The 17,523-nt window shown below is 35.2% G+C and overlaps 3 protein-coding genes across 3 annotated transcripts in view; all 3 read right to left on the bottom strand.

The window, feature by feature from the left end:
* LOC110269356 (probable E3 ubiquitin-protein ligase ARI7) overlaps positions 1-2,057 on the bottom strand; it is a 3,512-nt gene extending 1,455 nt beyond the window's left edge. Inside the window, exon 1 of the mRNA XM_021117144.1 lies at positions 1,838-2,057. Within this exon, the coding sequence (XP_020972803.1) occupies positions 1,838-2,057 (220 nt within the window). The remainder of the gene's footprint in view (positions 1-1,837) is intronic.
* On the bottom strand, positions 2,992-4,509 carry LOC107632219. The gene is made up of 3 exons (XM_016335921.1): positions 3,872-4,509; positions 3,300-3,655; positions 2,992-3,218 (listed from the first exon to the last, which is right to left on the bottom strand). The coding sequence occupies exons 1-3, from the start codon at positions 4,507-4,509 to the stop codon at positions 2,992-2,994; spliced, it is 1,221 nt and encodes a 406-aa protein (XP_016191407.1).
* LOC107632220 (probable E3 ubiquitin-protein ligase ARI10) lies at positions 7,566-10,241 on the bottom strand. The gene is made up of 2 exons (XM_021118087.1): positions 9,093-10,241; positions 7,566-8,456 (listed from the first exon to the last, which is right to left on the bottom strand). The coding sequence occupies exons 1-2, from the start codon at positions 10,178-10,180 to the stop codon at positions 7,775-7,777; spliced, it is 1,770 nt and encodes a 589-aa protein (XP_020973746.1). The 5' UTR covers positions 10,181-10,241; the 3' UTR covers positions 7,566-7,774.

The raw sequence follows: 17,523 nt of genomic DNA, 5'->3' as shown, positions 1-17,523 counted from the left end.
GGGATGTTAAAAAAAAATTGACAATGTAAAGTATGATCTCTAACCCTTCATTATTCTCTCTTTTATATTTATTTTTAGTTCCACTTATAAAATTAATGGTGAGAGATCACACTTTACTCCCTCAGTTGTTAAAAAAAATTGAAAGGATCCATTTTCCAGTTTAAGAATACTTATTAATTTATTATTAGCTAGATCTTTATTGATTATTTAACAGAAAATATATAAAAAACAAAGAAAAAATGTATAGAATATTATATGCAATTATATCCCACTTTTGTGTAGTGATGAATAAAAAATGAAAAAAAAAATTCATAACATAAATTTTCTTAATTTTTTTAATTATTTGATAAAGTGTGATTTTTTTTCTTATATTCTTTAAATGAAATAAAAAAATATATAAAAAATGTTAAATAATAAAAAATCACATTTTATCAAATAATTATTTTAAAAAAAATAGAGAAAATCAATTAAAAAAAAGGGTAAAGTACTAAATTGGTCCCTAAGTTTGGGCGTAATTCTGTTTTGGTCCTTAAAGTTTAAAGTGTTCTATTTGAATCCAAAAAAGTTTCATTTAGCATCAATTTAGTCCTACAGTGAGGTCAAAATTAAATAATTAACAAAATGTCCTACATAACAACAGTACAAGAACAAAATCGATAATTTGGAGAACAAGTACAAGCTCCAGAGGCATAAAATCAACCATTGATACATCAATACATTTATTTATTATTTTTTTATAATATAAATGAAATATTTTCTATAAAACTAAAGAAAATGATAAATAAATGTATTGATGCATCAATGGTTGATTTTGTGCCTCTGGAGCTTGTACTTGTTCTCCAGATTATCGATTTTGTTCTTGAACTGTTGTTATGTAGGACATTTTGTTAATTATTTAATTTTGACCTCACTGTGGGACTAAATTGATGTTAAATGAAACTTTTTTGGATTCAAATAGAACACTTTAAATCTTAAGGACTAAAACAGAATTATGCCCAAACCTAAGGGACCAATTTAATACTTTACCCTAAAAAAAAATGTATACTTGTAGTATATCAAAGACGGGTATAAATACAATTTCTCGTAAATGTGAACTCAATTTCAAATATATAACGTCAAGAGGAGCATAAATTTTGTATTCATTATTGTGCAATAGTGATCAACATATAGAATGAAAAATAAATGTATGAGTAAAGCAATAAATCTCCTAAATTATTCAATCGATGAGAAATGTTTTCCTAAATTTGTTAACGATTAAAATAACTCTAAAATATTTTAAAACGCAATAAAAACACTATAACGTTAATAATATATACTTTTGAAAAGAATTTTATAGATTAGATTTGATATAAGTTTTTACAATTATAATTTAAAAAAAAGTTTTTTTATTTTTAAAATTTAATGATTTTATCCAAAATAGATATCTTTTGCAATGATATTTTTTGCAATTTTAATGACCAAAATAAATTTTTAATCTCTCAATCTTTCTCACTTTTATGATTTACAATAATCTACAGTCTTGCCTTCATTTTCAAGCTCTATGGCTCCATTTTTACTTTTCTCAATCTTTCTTATTCTCTCACTTTTCTCTGCTTTTGAACTCTAAAATTCGACCAAAATTACTGTCGTTTATTTAATTTGTGTGGGATGACGTTTGTGAGTGTTGCTGGTGGATTGGTGGTGTGGTTGAGTTGTCGGGTTTCTGGGTCGCATTACTGAGTGAGTCTTTCTGACTCTCTGTGTAATTAGCGTTGTTGTTGCTCCCTATTGTCATGTCACTAATGTCGCTGGTTAGTGGTCACCATGTCAACCATAGCTTAGCATTGGTACCCTAAACCGTGAAGAATGAGCGCAGTCGCACTTTGCATAGTATCACCGATTATGGCTTTCTCATCATCCCTTCCGATGATCCGAGCTCTGTGGCATTCTCTCTTATTATTGTGATGTTTCATGCGTTTTGAGAGAGTGGAAAAGAAAAACGGCACAGTTTTGCTATAATATTCCCTTAATACTATAAAACGACGTCGTTTTATCGTTGTTGATTTGTCAATACCCATAGTAGTCCCCGAGATTCACGCAATTACTCATAGTAATCTCTAAGATCCCGATTTTTCTATTGTAGTCCTCCAGATAGAGTTCCGAGCACTCAAACTAGTCCCTGACCATATTTCAGGTGATAACTCATCACCGGAGCACTGACGTGGCCTCGGATTGCCACGTTGGAGGGCTCCCAACGACTAGCTGAGCTGGCTAAATTCTAATTTTTACCCAGATTGGTCCCTCCTAGTATATGTAACCCTAAATTCCCAAATTCTCATACACCTCTCCTCTTCGTCTTGTTCACCTCTTCTTCTTCTTCTTTCATACACTTCTTCCTGTTCATACACTCTCATCCGGGGCTGTTACTCATGTCGATGATGGGTGGAGGTAGCACTGCAGGTGGAAGCTCTGTTCGTTCTCCATCTAGCTGGAACCGGACTAGAACGCAAATGAAGAGTAGAAGATCGGCCCCGCCAGAATGGTGCGGTTGTGGCTGTAGGCCAGTTCTCAGATGGTCTGGCACAGATTCGAATCCGAATAAACTGTTCTATGGCTGCCCCAATTATAATGTAGCTTAGAATAATTACTTGTGTTGCTGTGATTCTCCTCCCCTGACTATTCTTGTGTTGTTATGATTCTCCTCCCCTGACTGTTCTTGTGTTGTTCCTCTCTAAACTTTGATCCTTTATTTGTTACAGACAAGTAGGAAGAGATGGTGCGGATTTTTTGTGTGGACAGATTCTGTGAATAAGGAACAGGTTGAAAAGTCAGAATTGTGTGGTGATGAAGTGAAGATCAACTTTGATTGGAGGCTTCGAAGGTTGGAGGAGGATGTCCAGATGCAAAAGTTATTACCCAGTTGTTAGTGTTAGTTGTGTGTGTATTGACAGTGTTGTTGGTGATTCTGTATTGTAAATGATGAATGAATTGGTGGTTTTGGGTTCCTTGTTATCAACAGTTGTAAAAATCTGCTTCTTGATGGAATGTTGTCTTGATTTTAGGGGCATGTGGCCTGTTACAGTCCTCTGCTTTTTCCCACATTGGTTGACCCGAAATTGGATTAATGTGGTGGTTATAAGTTTCCCTGTATGAGTCCATGGTCAGCCATCTGTGACAGAAGTCTTCTGGCTGCTTATTCACACGAGAGAGGGCAGCACAAGCGTGCACACACGGAATACCTGCAGGTGCCAAACAGTGACATGAACCATGATAATAGTTATGGTTGAAGAAAGTAAAATGCATAAAGACAATTAACTTACCCGTTAGCATCCAAAATTGGCATGTGCACAATCTTTTTCCTATGTCCACAACATGGTTAGTTGGATGTCCGTGCACCTCAAATTTTTCGTATCTGTTATCCCCAGTCCAAATTGGCTTCCAATGCTTGGATTCTTTCCTAACCTTTTCCAGCCTGCTCTTTATAACAGGTGTGAGCTTCCCAGTGTGATTCTGCAGCTTTACCTTATTTTTCGCTATGGTACGCATAACAAACATCCTTACCTCCTCCAGCAATGTTATGATGGGTTTGGCTCGTGCATCCTTGATCTTAGCATTGAACACTTCGCAGGCGTTGTTACAGATGCTATCCAACTTCGGCTTATGGCTGAATAAGCTTCTGGTACACAATTCTTAATATAAGATTAAATAAAATCAAAGCAAGACAATCAAATAAAATCACACATTTTGCATATCCGATATGAAGCACCAGTCATAATCTTTATAATGCCCCAAGTCCTGATGAAGTAACTCAAGAAACCATCTCCATGTCTCTGTATTCTCTACTCTGACAATAGCCTAGGCTATGACATAGATATGATGATTTGCATCTAACCCCACGGCTGACAAAATCTGGCCACCAAACCGTGTCTTCAGGAAAGCACCATCCAGACCTATCAAAGGACGGCAACCAGCCTTAAACCCGTTTTTGCAGCCACTTAAGCATATATACATTCTATCAAAGGTAACTTCACCATCTGGTTGGGGGGTGGTGCATATTTGTACAGTGGAACCGGGATTAGTCGTCAACAGCGTCATACCATAATCCCTAACCATCTTATATTGCTCTTTCTCATCCCCATACACTACACTTCTTGCATCCATTAATGCCCTGGATATTGAATTTTTATTCAGTGTCAAGTCAAACCGTGTCTTGAAGTAAGTTGTAGTTTCGTAGTGTTTAAAATTTGGATACTTTCTCACTTTCTTCACAAGCTTGCTGCATACCCAATTCCTGTTGGCAGCCCTATTCTTGTCCTCTCTTGGACAAGTGTGGTCATCATTGAATGTCTTAATTTGCCAACAGGTGTCTTCATGGTCTCTTGATGCATAAGCCACCCATGGGCACTCTTTGACCTTACACACTGTCCTGCACCTTATGTTATCATTTTTCACTATCTTTATGCTTCTACCCTCTTGGATTGTATATTCTCTCACAGCTTCTCTAAATTTCCATTTAGTTCCAAACTTCATGCCTACCTCAAGGTGCAGCTCTCTAAACCTTGCACCCTCCCTAAATAGCGGACTTGCCTCTTCAGATTCATTTCCTTCCTCCAACTCATCTTCTGAGTTTGGAGGCGTCTTTATCTCCTCCGAGTGCCAAGAATTGGTGCCATCTGAGTCAACACCCTGGGTCTAGTCCATCCTCTACCCCTTCAAGAACACAACCCACAAACCCAAGGTCAACTTCAGCGTCGCTCACCTCCTCCACCAAACCATCGTCTTCATGTAATATCTTCTCCTTCTCTTTACCTAGTGGATTAATATTTCTCTTACCCACCGCTGAATGTGTCATGTTTCTCCTAATCCTACTCCCAGTTTTAGGATCATTCCCTGTAGCCTCAGAATCAGAGGAACTACCCTTATCCGGACCTGGCTTAAACATGCTATCCTCTTCACTGTCAAAGGAGTCAGAAGATACATCAAAGAAAACTTCATTGTTAAACACCTTGCTACTAAATCCTCTAGCAGCAGACTGTGTACAGGGTCTCCTGAAAATACTTGGTCTCTTGGACAGTTTCTTCTTGTTGCTCTTATCTGATTTAGTGTTCTGATTGGGCTTCGTGGACTGGCTGATTTTGGTGGGCTTGGTGAGCTTGGTGAGCTTGGTGAGCTTGGTGGGTTTGGTGGGCTTGGTGGGCTTGGTGGCTTTTGGGAAGTTAGTCTTCTTGAGAGGTTTGGTTGTCTTGGAAGGATTAGCAGTTTTAGAGTGTGATGGTTGTGATTGCCGTGGAGATGTTTTATTCTTTTTGGGACTGAATTTGCAAGAAGTATTGGGTACAACCTTAGGGATAGGAGCAACTATGAGTGCATGAGTCTGTGTAAGTGGGGGACTCACATCAGTATCTGTACCTGCATTACACCCCCTCTCCACCATGATCATCCAAGTACACAACTGTGTTATCTCCCTCTAACACCTCCGGCACTGACACTGTATGCTCGAAATATATATCAATCAATCCCTCATTTGTCCTAGCACAATTCACCATCTCTCTTATCTCTTTGTCACTATTTATATTTCTCAACCCATTATCCAAGCCTTTTCCAGGAACATGCCACCAGCACTGTTTTATGTCATTGTACCCAAGCTCCTTATGGTAGTTCCGTATGTAGAAGACATCTAGAGTATCAGTGTCTAGATCACCTAAACAGGCCTTGTTGTCCGGAGAATATATCATAATCCCTTCTGTATTTTTTTTTGAAGTCACCCCCCATGATGAAACATGATGTCCAACTTCTCCTCCATCTGTAAGAAATTTAAAATTTTTACAATATACAGGGAGAATTTGAAAGCCTACTCATGCATTAAAAAGGAAAAATAATCACCACAATAAAACATACTTTTTCAAACCTCCATACATCTCCCTGTTTCATCCCTGTTTCATTCGGGTATTACAGCAACCCGACAAACCCCAGCCAAGATTCAAACTCTAGACACTACAATACCACCAAAACTCTAGAACCTCAACTACACTGACCAATGCTATCATCAACCAACACTGTATTCAAAATGCAAAGTAAAAAAAAAAAGAAGGTTACCTTGAGTCCGATCACAACGTCAGAACCTCGTGTTTGTGGTGAAGGAAGGGAAGGGAAGAGCGATAACAACTTCTGATCAGATGACTTCTTCTCTAAAATTTTTGTAAACCCAGCAAATACAACCCTACGGCTATGCCATTGATGGGGAGATGAAGAAGAAGTCAGAAGGTGGAAGAATAAGAGACGAAGTGTTTGTGTTGGGGGAGAAAACTGTTTTTCATAACAAGTAACACCTATACGGCGTCATTTTTGGCTTTCAAGGGCGCCAAACCCAAAACGACGTCGTTTTGGACACGTCTCACGTGGCAATCCGAGGCCATGTCAGTGCTCCGGTGATGAGTCATCACCTGAAATATGGCCAGGGACTAGTTTGAGTGATCGGAGCTCTATCTGGAGGACTACAATAAAAAAAATCAGGATCTTAGGGATTACTATACTATGAGTTATTGCGTGAATCTCAGGGACTACTATGGGTATTTACTCAACAATACATGCAAAAAACGTTAATGGAAGTTGTTAAGTATTTGACATAAGAACAAATGAGATTAATGTTAAATCTCTAAGGTATCGTTTGTTTTGAGATACTGAGAGACAGAGACTAAGAGACTGAGACTCAGTATCATATTTGTTGGTTTAAAGACTGGTACTACTAAACTTTCTGTCCCTATCTCCAAAATTTTAGTATTTCAGTGCCTCTAAAAAGTAGGGATATATGGAACTAAAATTTATAGAGATAAAGACTGAAATTTTAATAATATTTTATACCTAAAATACTCTCATTTTATAATTAATTAATTCTAGTTTTATCCTTTGTGCAAATTAAATTAGACTTTTATTCTTATTTTAATTTTTGTCTCTCATTTTACACCAAACATAATATTAAAATTTATTTTAATTTCAATTTCTGTCTCTTAATCTCTGTGTTTTTGTCTCTATTTGTATTTGTCTACCAAATGCTACTAAAGGACTAATTTGAATAAATAAATGTTTAAGCGATTAATTTGATTAAAAAATTGAGGAACGAAAATGACGATCGACTAATTGACTAACCTTTCAAACTAATTTTATCACTAACCCTTCTATTGTTTGAATATTTCAATTAACTAATGTATAAATTTCAAAAAGAAGGACAAAGTGTATAATCACTTTCCATCTCCTCCTTCTGAATATTTATATGGTTGGTTTCTTTTTAACATATGTATATATCTCATTACGGACACGTGCTCACACACGCTAATCAATTTAAGTAAGAAAACTAGTAAATTGAGAAAGTGAAAATATAACCCTTGAATCAAATAGTAAAAATCATACATAATGAAAATTACATATTCAACAGAGATCCTTACTTTATTACTTAATATTCTCGGATTTTTCCATCAATTATATTCTTTGATCATGTGTAGAGTACTAGAGTTTGATGGGATTATTCTGCGTATTTGACCAAGCTTTTTATGTTAGAAAATGTTTAGACTTTAGATAGGAGAAAGCAGTAAGCACCAATTCCTCGCTGGGTCAGAGAAGATCCCATTAAACTAGAACTAACCAAAATAAGAGAGAAATTTTGATTAAGCAGTTCATCACCAAAAACAAGAACCGTTACATAGCTTAACTAAATTGTTATCTAAATAGTTTTCTACGGTCAACTTACGCAAAAACAAGTGCTACCAAAAGGAAAATGGTTTGAGTAATTCAATGGATGTTAATTAACCATACGCAATGGACACCAAATGACGGGAGGATCACGAGAACAGATCCAGCACTGGTATTTGTATTTCTTCTCAATGCAGGGACACTCTAGAGTGCTGGCAAGGTTGTAATAACCGCAATAACCGCATTTCCGGAGACCAATCTCTGTCATCCCATCCCTCACCACACCTCGAGGCCAAGAAGACAATGAGGAGGACCTTGAGCTTTCACCATAACTCTTCACATTCACATCGTCAAGCCCTCTATCCTCCAATTGTGTCACCATATTATCAAAGAAATTCTTGGTGACAACGGTCAGATGAGAAAGTTCCAGACGATTCCTATCGAAACCGTCTTTCTTCCTATTCAGGATCTCCATCAGCATTGTTTCGGCAAACTTGTGAAGCTTCTCCAATGCACTCTCAGCAACGCCTTGTGTGTGTTCGAACAACTCCTTCTTGGCTTTCTCCTCCTCAGGGATGAAGTAACCATATGCATAGGTCCACTTCAGCAACTTCCTACACTCGATTACCTCTTCCCAAGCCTTCTTCACAAACTCAAAATCATCTTCACGCCTTTCAAATTCCTTGCACAGGATTCTTATATTCTCATTGTTCAGGTACTTCTCCATCATCTCAATCGATTTTTTCCTTGAGAATTCGTTGGTAAACCAACGTTCATAATAGTGAGTGTACCTATCAAATATGAACCCAATTACTAAATCAAATATGAACAAGAATATTATATGGTAAACAATTTTCTAGTCAACAAAAAAGAAAGAAAATGTTAGAGGATAAACATTTTTAGAATAAAAATAAAAAAATTGACTAATATTAGTTCAAACATAAGGAGACAAAAAGTCTTAGTCATAAAAAGTTTCTCATTATGAAAAGAAAAACACTGGAAGACTATTACTTTTAATGACAAAAGATTGAAGAATTAGATTAATACATACTCAAATGCATTTTCACTCACACATTACATTTGACATACTTTGACATGTTAGACTAATTTATCTACCATAATGTGAGTTAATATTTTAACTTTTATTTGAACTATGAATTAAATTTTATCCTATTATCCAATTAAATTTATCCATCTAGATAATATTTTAACTAAGATTAACAAATTAATTACTTTTGCTAGAGTGACAAACAATTGATTATCTGTCCAAGGATATGCAAATTAAATTTATTCAACATACTACAGCAAGTCAGCAACACAGGTAAACTTTTTCATCAATACCAATCAAAGCTTGTTATTACCCATAAGAAGAACATATATGACAAAATAGAAGTATAATATAACATAACAAATATAAATGTTTGTACCTCTCCAAGTCCAAATAGCCATTTCCATTGTCCATTGTGGGCGTCTCAGTATTCCGGGCTGAGAAACGGTTACAACCATAAGCGGAACACAGAGACCACCTAGAAAGACATAGCCAGCAAAATCGGCAGCCACAAACAGTGCAAATCATCTGCATGCAACCCTCATTCTTCTCAATGCGGATCCCACAATCGGGGCATTCCTTCGTGAAAGCAGAGATCCAAATCACGCTCTGAGAATCATCCACATTCTTCTTCATCCACTCAGCCACCGTTTCACAACTCACAGGTCTATGACCATCTTCACCACATTCCCAGCAAAACCTATGTTCATTACTGCAACAAGCCTCAACATATTTGTTAGCGTAATTTCCATCCGATTCGTAAAGAACAGCAAGATCGCAAGCAGGACTTGGACACCACTTTATATTCTTTCTGGTTTCAACATACGAGCGTAACAAGAAACGATCGTACATGTTCTTGTTTGTCTCGCTGGCGAATCGCCGAACAGTTTCAATCTCCAAGGAAGCCTCACAAGATGGATGAGGGCATCGCATCGGTTTCAGGCACTCATGAGGACCTTCTTGGATCTTCTCATCGATGTAGTGCTTCCAACAATCGATGCAGTATCCATGGCCACACTTGGCATACTCCACCTTCTTGTACCAAACTGAATCGTCAAAGCAGATCTCGCATGTAGAACTCTGGATTAGTTCCTTCCAGTGGTTGATGTTGTTACTACTATTGAGCAAGCCAACGAGTTCTCGAACTCTTTGTTCGTCTTCGAACCAAGCTTCGTGGACCTTCATGGCGCTCCAGCCATGGTGGATAAGCAAAAGGCACGCATCGGATTGTGGTATGAGAAGAACAGATGATACCTTGTTGATTTCAGTGGTTTGGAGCTTCCTGATATCGGAGTCGGTCAAAGTAGTGAAGCAGCTGCTTTGTGGTGTGGATGATGATGATGATGGTGGTGGTGATTCTTTGATCTCTGCTGCAGCAATAATGGAGTACTCATCCTCCTCTTCTACTTCATGATGAGGAGATTCGTTTTGGAACAGAAAAGGTTCCATTTCATATGAGGTGTCCATGGAGGGAACCAAAGGATGAAGGAAACTGAAGAAGCAAAGGGAATGGATGGGCTTATTGGAGAAGACATTACTAGACTTTTTATATGTATACAACTCATATATTATATTTTTTTAAAAAAAATTATATAATATATTTTATGGAAGCAATAAAGAGACAAAAATAAAGAAAATTTTTTATATAATATATGTTAACCATAAATCCTAATAAAACCAATGAATGAATGTATAGGACTATAGGTATTAGTAGATACACTCCTCCTATATGCAACTGTGGATCCAAATCTGTCAATCAATATTAGTTTCACCATTTGGGTTTGGATATGAGAGAGAGACCAAAAGAAATCTTGAATTTATTGTCATTTTTAACACCTGATTATACTTTTCAGTATTTTGAGGCTCAAGGCAGCTTTGTGTCAAGCCAGACACTCATGGGTGGTCAAAACTCAAAACAATTTGATAAGCATTCCTTCAAATCCCTGAACCGTCAAAGATATTCATTCAAGAGATTGCATCTTTGAATGAATAAGTGTGTGTTTGGATTACAGTTTCTGAACGGAGTTTGCATAAAATTGATTTTGCAAAATTGATTTTGATGGAAAGTAAGTTTGTGTTAACGTGATTTATCTTTGGCAATCTTTATATCAAAATTGATTATAGTAAAATAAATGTTGTTTGGATTATACTACTCAAAATCACTTTTAGATAAAAAATTACCAAAAAAGACATCAATTTAAATAATTTTTTTTATATACATGCAAAATCAAAACACTAATAAAAATAATATAAAAAATATTTATCATATAAATAAAATAAATACAATAAAAAATAAAAATATGGAAAAGAGTACTATAAATTTTATAATATTAAACAAAAAGAAAATATTCTATAATTTTTTTTTAGTACGGTCAGTACTCTTTAATTTAGTATTATTTTGGACTATAATCCATTTCCTTTATTGTATCAACTATTTTTCATTATCTATGACTCTATTGTTACTTATAATTAGTTTTTGTTTATTTTGTCTTTTTTTATAAGATCATAATTTATATTATAAAATTTTGATAATGAATGTAGTATATAATAATTACAATTACAAATTTTATAAAATCAGAATAAAAAATAAAAAAATTAATACAAAACAAAAATAGAGTACATCAAAGAATAAAAAAAATTGATACAGATAAGAAATAATAAAAATGTCATAAAACCAACAACATATATCATATGAACAAAAAAAATACAATAAAAGGTAAATAAAATTCATATGAATAAAATTAAATAAAAAAATAAAAAATTTTCATACACAATATAAATACAATACAGTAAAGGAGGAGCAAATAATAATAAAAATATCTAAAAATTAGAGCATAATAAAAAAATCAACAACATTTGTCAATGAATAAAAAAAATACAATAAAAAAAATAAAAATCACATGAACAAAGTCAAACAAAAATAAAAAAATTTCATAAAAAATATACATATAAAAAATAATATAGTAAATGATAAAAAAAATTCATATAAAAACATAACATGAGAAATTAGAATACTACACAAATAATATAAAAATATTTATCCTATAAATATAAAATACAATAAAAAATATAAAAATTAAAATATGAAAGTGAGTACTAAAAATAATAAAAAAATTAAAATATTCACTTTGCTAGTGATTGAAACAAATTTGAACCATTTTGATGAAAAAAATTGGAACTAAGAACAAGTAGGAAGAACTATAGAGAACTGTGATGGTAATAGTTACTAGTATCCTTTGTATAGAAGAAAATGAAGGATATGATTGGTAAAAAAGAAATAAAATTTCCACCTAATTTTCTAAGATAATCAGCCACCATGAACGTGAAACGCAGAAGCTACAAATTTTAGCTTCTCATAAACGTACGTTTAAAGGCAAAATCACTTCTGCGTTCAGAAGAATAAAAGTTGCCAAACATAAAAGTGAAACTTTCAAGAGACTCAAACGTGCTTCTTTCCTCCTCAACGCGTTTGCCAAACACACCCTATATCAGAGTAGGGTACGCAATCCTTTTCAACTTAGCAATCCATAGAAACACCTTATGATAAAATTTAAAAAATATATATGTTAACTTTATATTTACATATGCAATAACTAAAAAATGATATGTGTATGAATGTAATATCTAATAAACATGAATTTAATTTTTAGATGTTAGTTGTATGTAATTATGAATGTTATGTATATGTACGTGTGAATGTTATGTGTATGAACTTAGTTAGTATACAATATAATTATAAATGCACATAAAAGCACAAAAAAAAATTAAATCAGTTTATTACCATACCTCATCAAAGCTAGTGTAGTTTTTTATATTCTCAAAAATCGGTTGACTGATAACAACCTCGTCGGGTGAGTCCGTCTGTTGTTCAAATTCTTCATCAGCACCTTCTACCATAGGTACCGTATTAAGGACGAATTCAAATGCCATACTATTTGCAACGATAAATGCGACTCCTTGTAAAATTTTTTTACTTTTACACTATTCTGCTTGTAATGGTATTATAGTCATGATTTTTGAATGATCATAATTAAATTAATGGAAGGTATATATTACAAAGAATCAAGTGCAAGTAAATGCCTTAACGGAAATAAATAATTAATGATTTTTTTATATTTTCATTGATTGATATTAAATGCCTTAAGAGAAACAAAGAATCAAGTGTAATTAACTCAATTAATGTATATTATCATTACCATCCATTCTTCTTCTTATTATTAATATTTAATGTATTCTTAAATATAAAAATTAAATTATAAAAAGAATATTAAGTGTTGATTACAAGAATGCCTAATAATAAGGAATATGATATTATAATTAATATCATTAATAAGTAGAGTTGATAAGAATATGATAAGTGGAATGATAAGAGAGTGAGATAATTTATGGAAGGCAATTATTAGAGTGGGAAAGGAAGGACCTGACATATCCCACCTTATGTTTGCGAATGACCTTCTCTTGTTTGTTGAAGCAACAATAGATCATATTAAGGAAGTGACAGGGGTGATTGAAACCTTTTGCAAAGCATCTGGACTGAAGATCAACGTAGAAAAATCCTTCATTATTTTCTCTAAAAGAACCAATACGGACATCCGGGATGAAATCACTAAATATTCGGGTTTTAAAGAACAAAGGGACTTAGGCCGCTACCTGGGGCTATGATCACTAGCAACAGAAAAGAAAAAGAGAACTTCAAGGACATACTAGAGAGAGTCCATAACAAATTGAAAGGGGTGGAAGAGTAAGTGCTTATCACTTGCGGGAAGACTTACACTAGCTCAATCAGTATTAAGTCCAGCTCTCAATTTCAGCATGCAATATGAAAGAGTACCAAGGAGAATCTGTTTAGAGGTGGAAAAACTGCAGAGAAGCTTCATATGGGGAGATGAACCAGATAAGAAGAAAATACATCTCATAAGTTGGAAGACCCTTTGTCAACCGAAATATTTGGGAGGGCTAGGATTCAGAAGGCTCAACACTATGAATGATGCTTTCCTACTAAAAATTATTTGGCAAGCTATGGAGAATCCGTAAGCACTTTGGGTTCAAGTCCTTTCAAATAAGTACTGCAAAGGAAATAGGTTGAACAATCTTATGCAAGCAAAACAAGGCGACTCACCCTTTTGGAGAGAAATTATAAAGTTATGGCCTACGTTTTTAAATGGCTCTATTCACTACATTGGAAATGGATTATCTACTTTGTTTTGGAAGCAAAATTGGTTAGAGAATAAAGGGATCCTCATAAATAAAGCGTTAAATATGGACACTGTGGATGCTGAAAGCCTAGTGTGGGAATGGACTAAGCAAAATGACGAATGAGACATAGACAGACTTAATCAGAACTTGCCTTCTGAGATTGTGATAGAAATTATATGCAAACCACTACCTCAGGCAAAAAATGATGACGATAGAAGAGGGTAGAGACTGTCTCACGATGGAAATTTCTCTATTAACTCTACCTACAAAGAACTCAGAAATTGGCCAAGTGAGGAGAAAGCTGTTTGGAAACAATTTTGGAGTTGGAGAGGTCCACAAAGAGCGAAAATTTTTTTATGGACAGCCATGCACAAGAAATTCATGACAAGTCAGAGAAGAGCCAGAATTTTTGGAGGAGCAGGGGACTGTACGCTATGTAATGGAGGACAAGAAGACATCTTTCATGTGCTGAGAATTTGTCCGAAGGCTTCAACAATTTGGGTGAACCTAGTTAAAACAGACGAAATTCCTAATTTCTTTCAATTGGAATGGGATAATTGGATAGAAATAAATTTTCAACAACAACTAACAGACGAAATCCCTAATTTCTTTCAATTGGAATGGGATAATTGGATAGAACAGCAACTGGAAAAAGATGAAGAGTTAGACTGGAGGGACGTGTTTATTACAGCTTGTTGGAGAATTTGGCAATGGAGGAATAAAGAAATTTATGAACAACAGTATAAAAGACCAATGCAACCATATGAAAAAATTAATAAAGAAGCCAAGGAAATTAAAAGAGCGCTTGAGAAAGCTTACCTCATCGGACAGAGAAGAGGAAGAATTGAAAGGAACGTTCGATGGAACCCCCCACCAGCAGGATGAATCAAATTAAACTCTGACGGAACAGCTCAGGGCAACCCAGGAACTATCGGCTGTGGAGGAATTCTACGGGATGAGGAGGGACGCTGGATAGCGGACTTCTCTCACAAAGTTGGAGTCGGAACAGCTTTCATGGCGGAACTCTGCGGTGTGAAGAAGGGATTAGAGATAACCTGGACAATGGGTTTTCGAAAAATTGTGGTAGAGATAGATGCTGGAGCAGTGATAAAGCTCCTCAACAAGGGAGAAAGTTTGGCCTCCCACCCTAATGCTGTAGTCAGAGAGATATGTGAATTAAAAAGAAGAAATTGGAATATTTATTTTGTTCAAATATATAGAGAAGGTAATATGTGTGCAGATTACCTGGCAAAAAAAAGTTTAACAATGGAAGCTGATTTTATTTTTTAGGATATACCTCCTTCTGACCTTAGGAGGATTATTAGTGATGATGAAAGAGGGGTTACCTTACCCCGTTTAGTTTGTATCTAGGTTTTCTCTTGAGCTTTTTAGCTCCATTTCATTACCAAAAAAAAAAAAGTAAAATGAAAAGATCACTTTGGTTTTTGGTGATCACAAAACGGACGGTCCGAGTTGAGTTTGCCAAAACGCACGGTTCGTGTTGTGAAGGTGAGGACACGTGTCGCACAGAGCCTTCACCCCGAACGGTGGTATTGCACCTAATATAGACCCACACTCACCATCCAAGTTATCACTTTCAATATTCACTCTGAACTTCATACCACCCTTCTTCTTCTTCATTTCTCCATTCTTCCAAGTTTTGCATGGTGGAAGCAGAGTAAAAATGCCAAAGAAACACAAAGTTAAAGATGTTGATCGACTTGAACTTCATATTATATATTATCTCAGTCATCCTGATTATGTAAGTTTTTTTTAAATATTTTATATTTATAACTATAGTTAGTTATGAATAATTTTAAGGATTAATAATTAATTTTAGAAGTTAGAACTATTTGTTTTAGTTGGATTTAGTAAAATAATTTATGATAGTTGTGTGGTTTCAACTAATTTGTTTCTTGTTGAGTTAGTTGTGCAAATTTTGTAACCATGACAGTTATTCAATTTTGGAAGGAGTTTATTATTTTAGTTGCTGTGGTTAAAATTTTGCCAGTGCGTACTGTTCGTGGGGGATTCGGTTTAACCAGTTAGTATACACCTCGTCTCGTTCCCGTAAATGCTGGTAACGCACTTCGTACTCTCGCACCGTCCTCGAATATCCTGGATGATAACAAGATAAAAAAAAAAAAAGAGGTCAAAACACGTGTTGAAGGTAATTCTGTTAATAACTTACTTAAATTTACTATGCATTACCTATGTTGACGACCAGTTTTTGCAGGTATGGTGCCTTGAACTTTTTCAGAAAATTCGACTCTATATGCCTGATGCAAAACATATGAAAAGCTCTAGAAGGTGACCAAGCTCCGTTACTGCGTTCCACAGCTGCATTGATGGATTCGTGTCGGTCGGATATTAGTCTCACACCATCCCGAGTGACAACATGTTGACGCAGGTTACTAAGGAAAAAGTGTCATGCATCAGAAGTCTCTCCCTCCACAATAGCAAACGCAATTGGGACGATATTATTGTTGTCATCCTGTGAAACTGCTACTAGTAGACAACCTTTATACTTTCCGTACAAGTGAGTCTCATCCACCTGGACAACTGGCTTACAATGTCCGAATGCCCTAATGCAGGGGTAATAACTCCAAAAGACTCGATATAGTACCCGAATATCACCCACAAAGTCATCGCCTTGATATGCAGGCATAGTCTCAAAATGGACAACGGCTGATGGCTCCTTATGACACATGGCCTCAAACCATATAGGCAACGTTTCGTACGATGCTTCCCAACTTCCAAATATTTTTTCTACTGCCCTTTGCTTAGCCAACCATGCTTTTCGATAACTAACGGTGTAGTTGAACTTCGATTGCACTTCTGCTATAACCGATTTTACCTTTAAGGAGGGGTCAGCCTCAACCAACGGCTTTATTACTTCTGCAATTGTGATAAAATCCAACTTCGAATGATCCTGTGAAATGGTGGCTCTGGTACAGGTGTGACTACCATTATATCTCCTTATAACCCAACAGTACTTCCTACTGATCATGCTAACCCTGATAAGCCAATCACACCCTGACCCATACTATGTACACTTGGCATAAAATGTCAACGGCTCAGACTCATACACCCGGTAGTCTACGCTTCTTCGTATGGTATACTATTTTATCGTCTTAATAAAAGCTTTCATGGAACTGAATTCCATACCAACGACAAATTTACCATCTGTGACAACAGGAACTTCTGCCGGGACAGCCACCATAAAAAAAATTAATACACAGATATTTAAACACCGAAAATAAAGGTAAATCAATATTTACTGCATCAATTATGATATAAATCCAAACCTTACATAATGTTATTATATCATTCTTAAAAAAATAAGAACATCAGCCACAGTTGTAAAAATCAGACCGGACCGACCAGATCGACCGTCAAACCAAGTGAACCAGACCCTAACCGGTCCGGTCCGGTATCTGAACCGTACAAGGCATCGAACCAGTGCGAACAGTAATTACAAACTCACTTATTTTTTAATAATCATATCATATCTATTAATATTATTTTTTAATAAATACTTGTAGTATATAATAATATAAAAGATATAAACTAATTAATAAATTATTAAAATTTAAAAATAACAGTTATTTTAA

The sequence above is a fragment of the Arachis ipaensis genome, chromosome B03 (genome assembly GCF_000816755.2).
Source record: "Arachis ipaensis cultivar K30076 chromosome B03, Araip1.1, whole genome shotgun sequence".
Lineage (NCBI taxonomy): Eukaryota > Viridiplantae > Streptophyta > Magnoliopsida > Fabales > Fabaceae > Arachis > Arachis ipaensis.
This window is presented reverse-complemented; position numbering and strand designations above follow the sequence as displayed.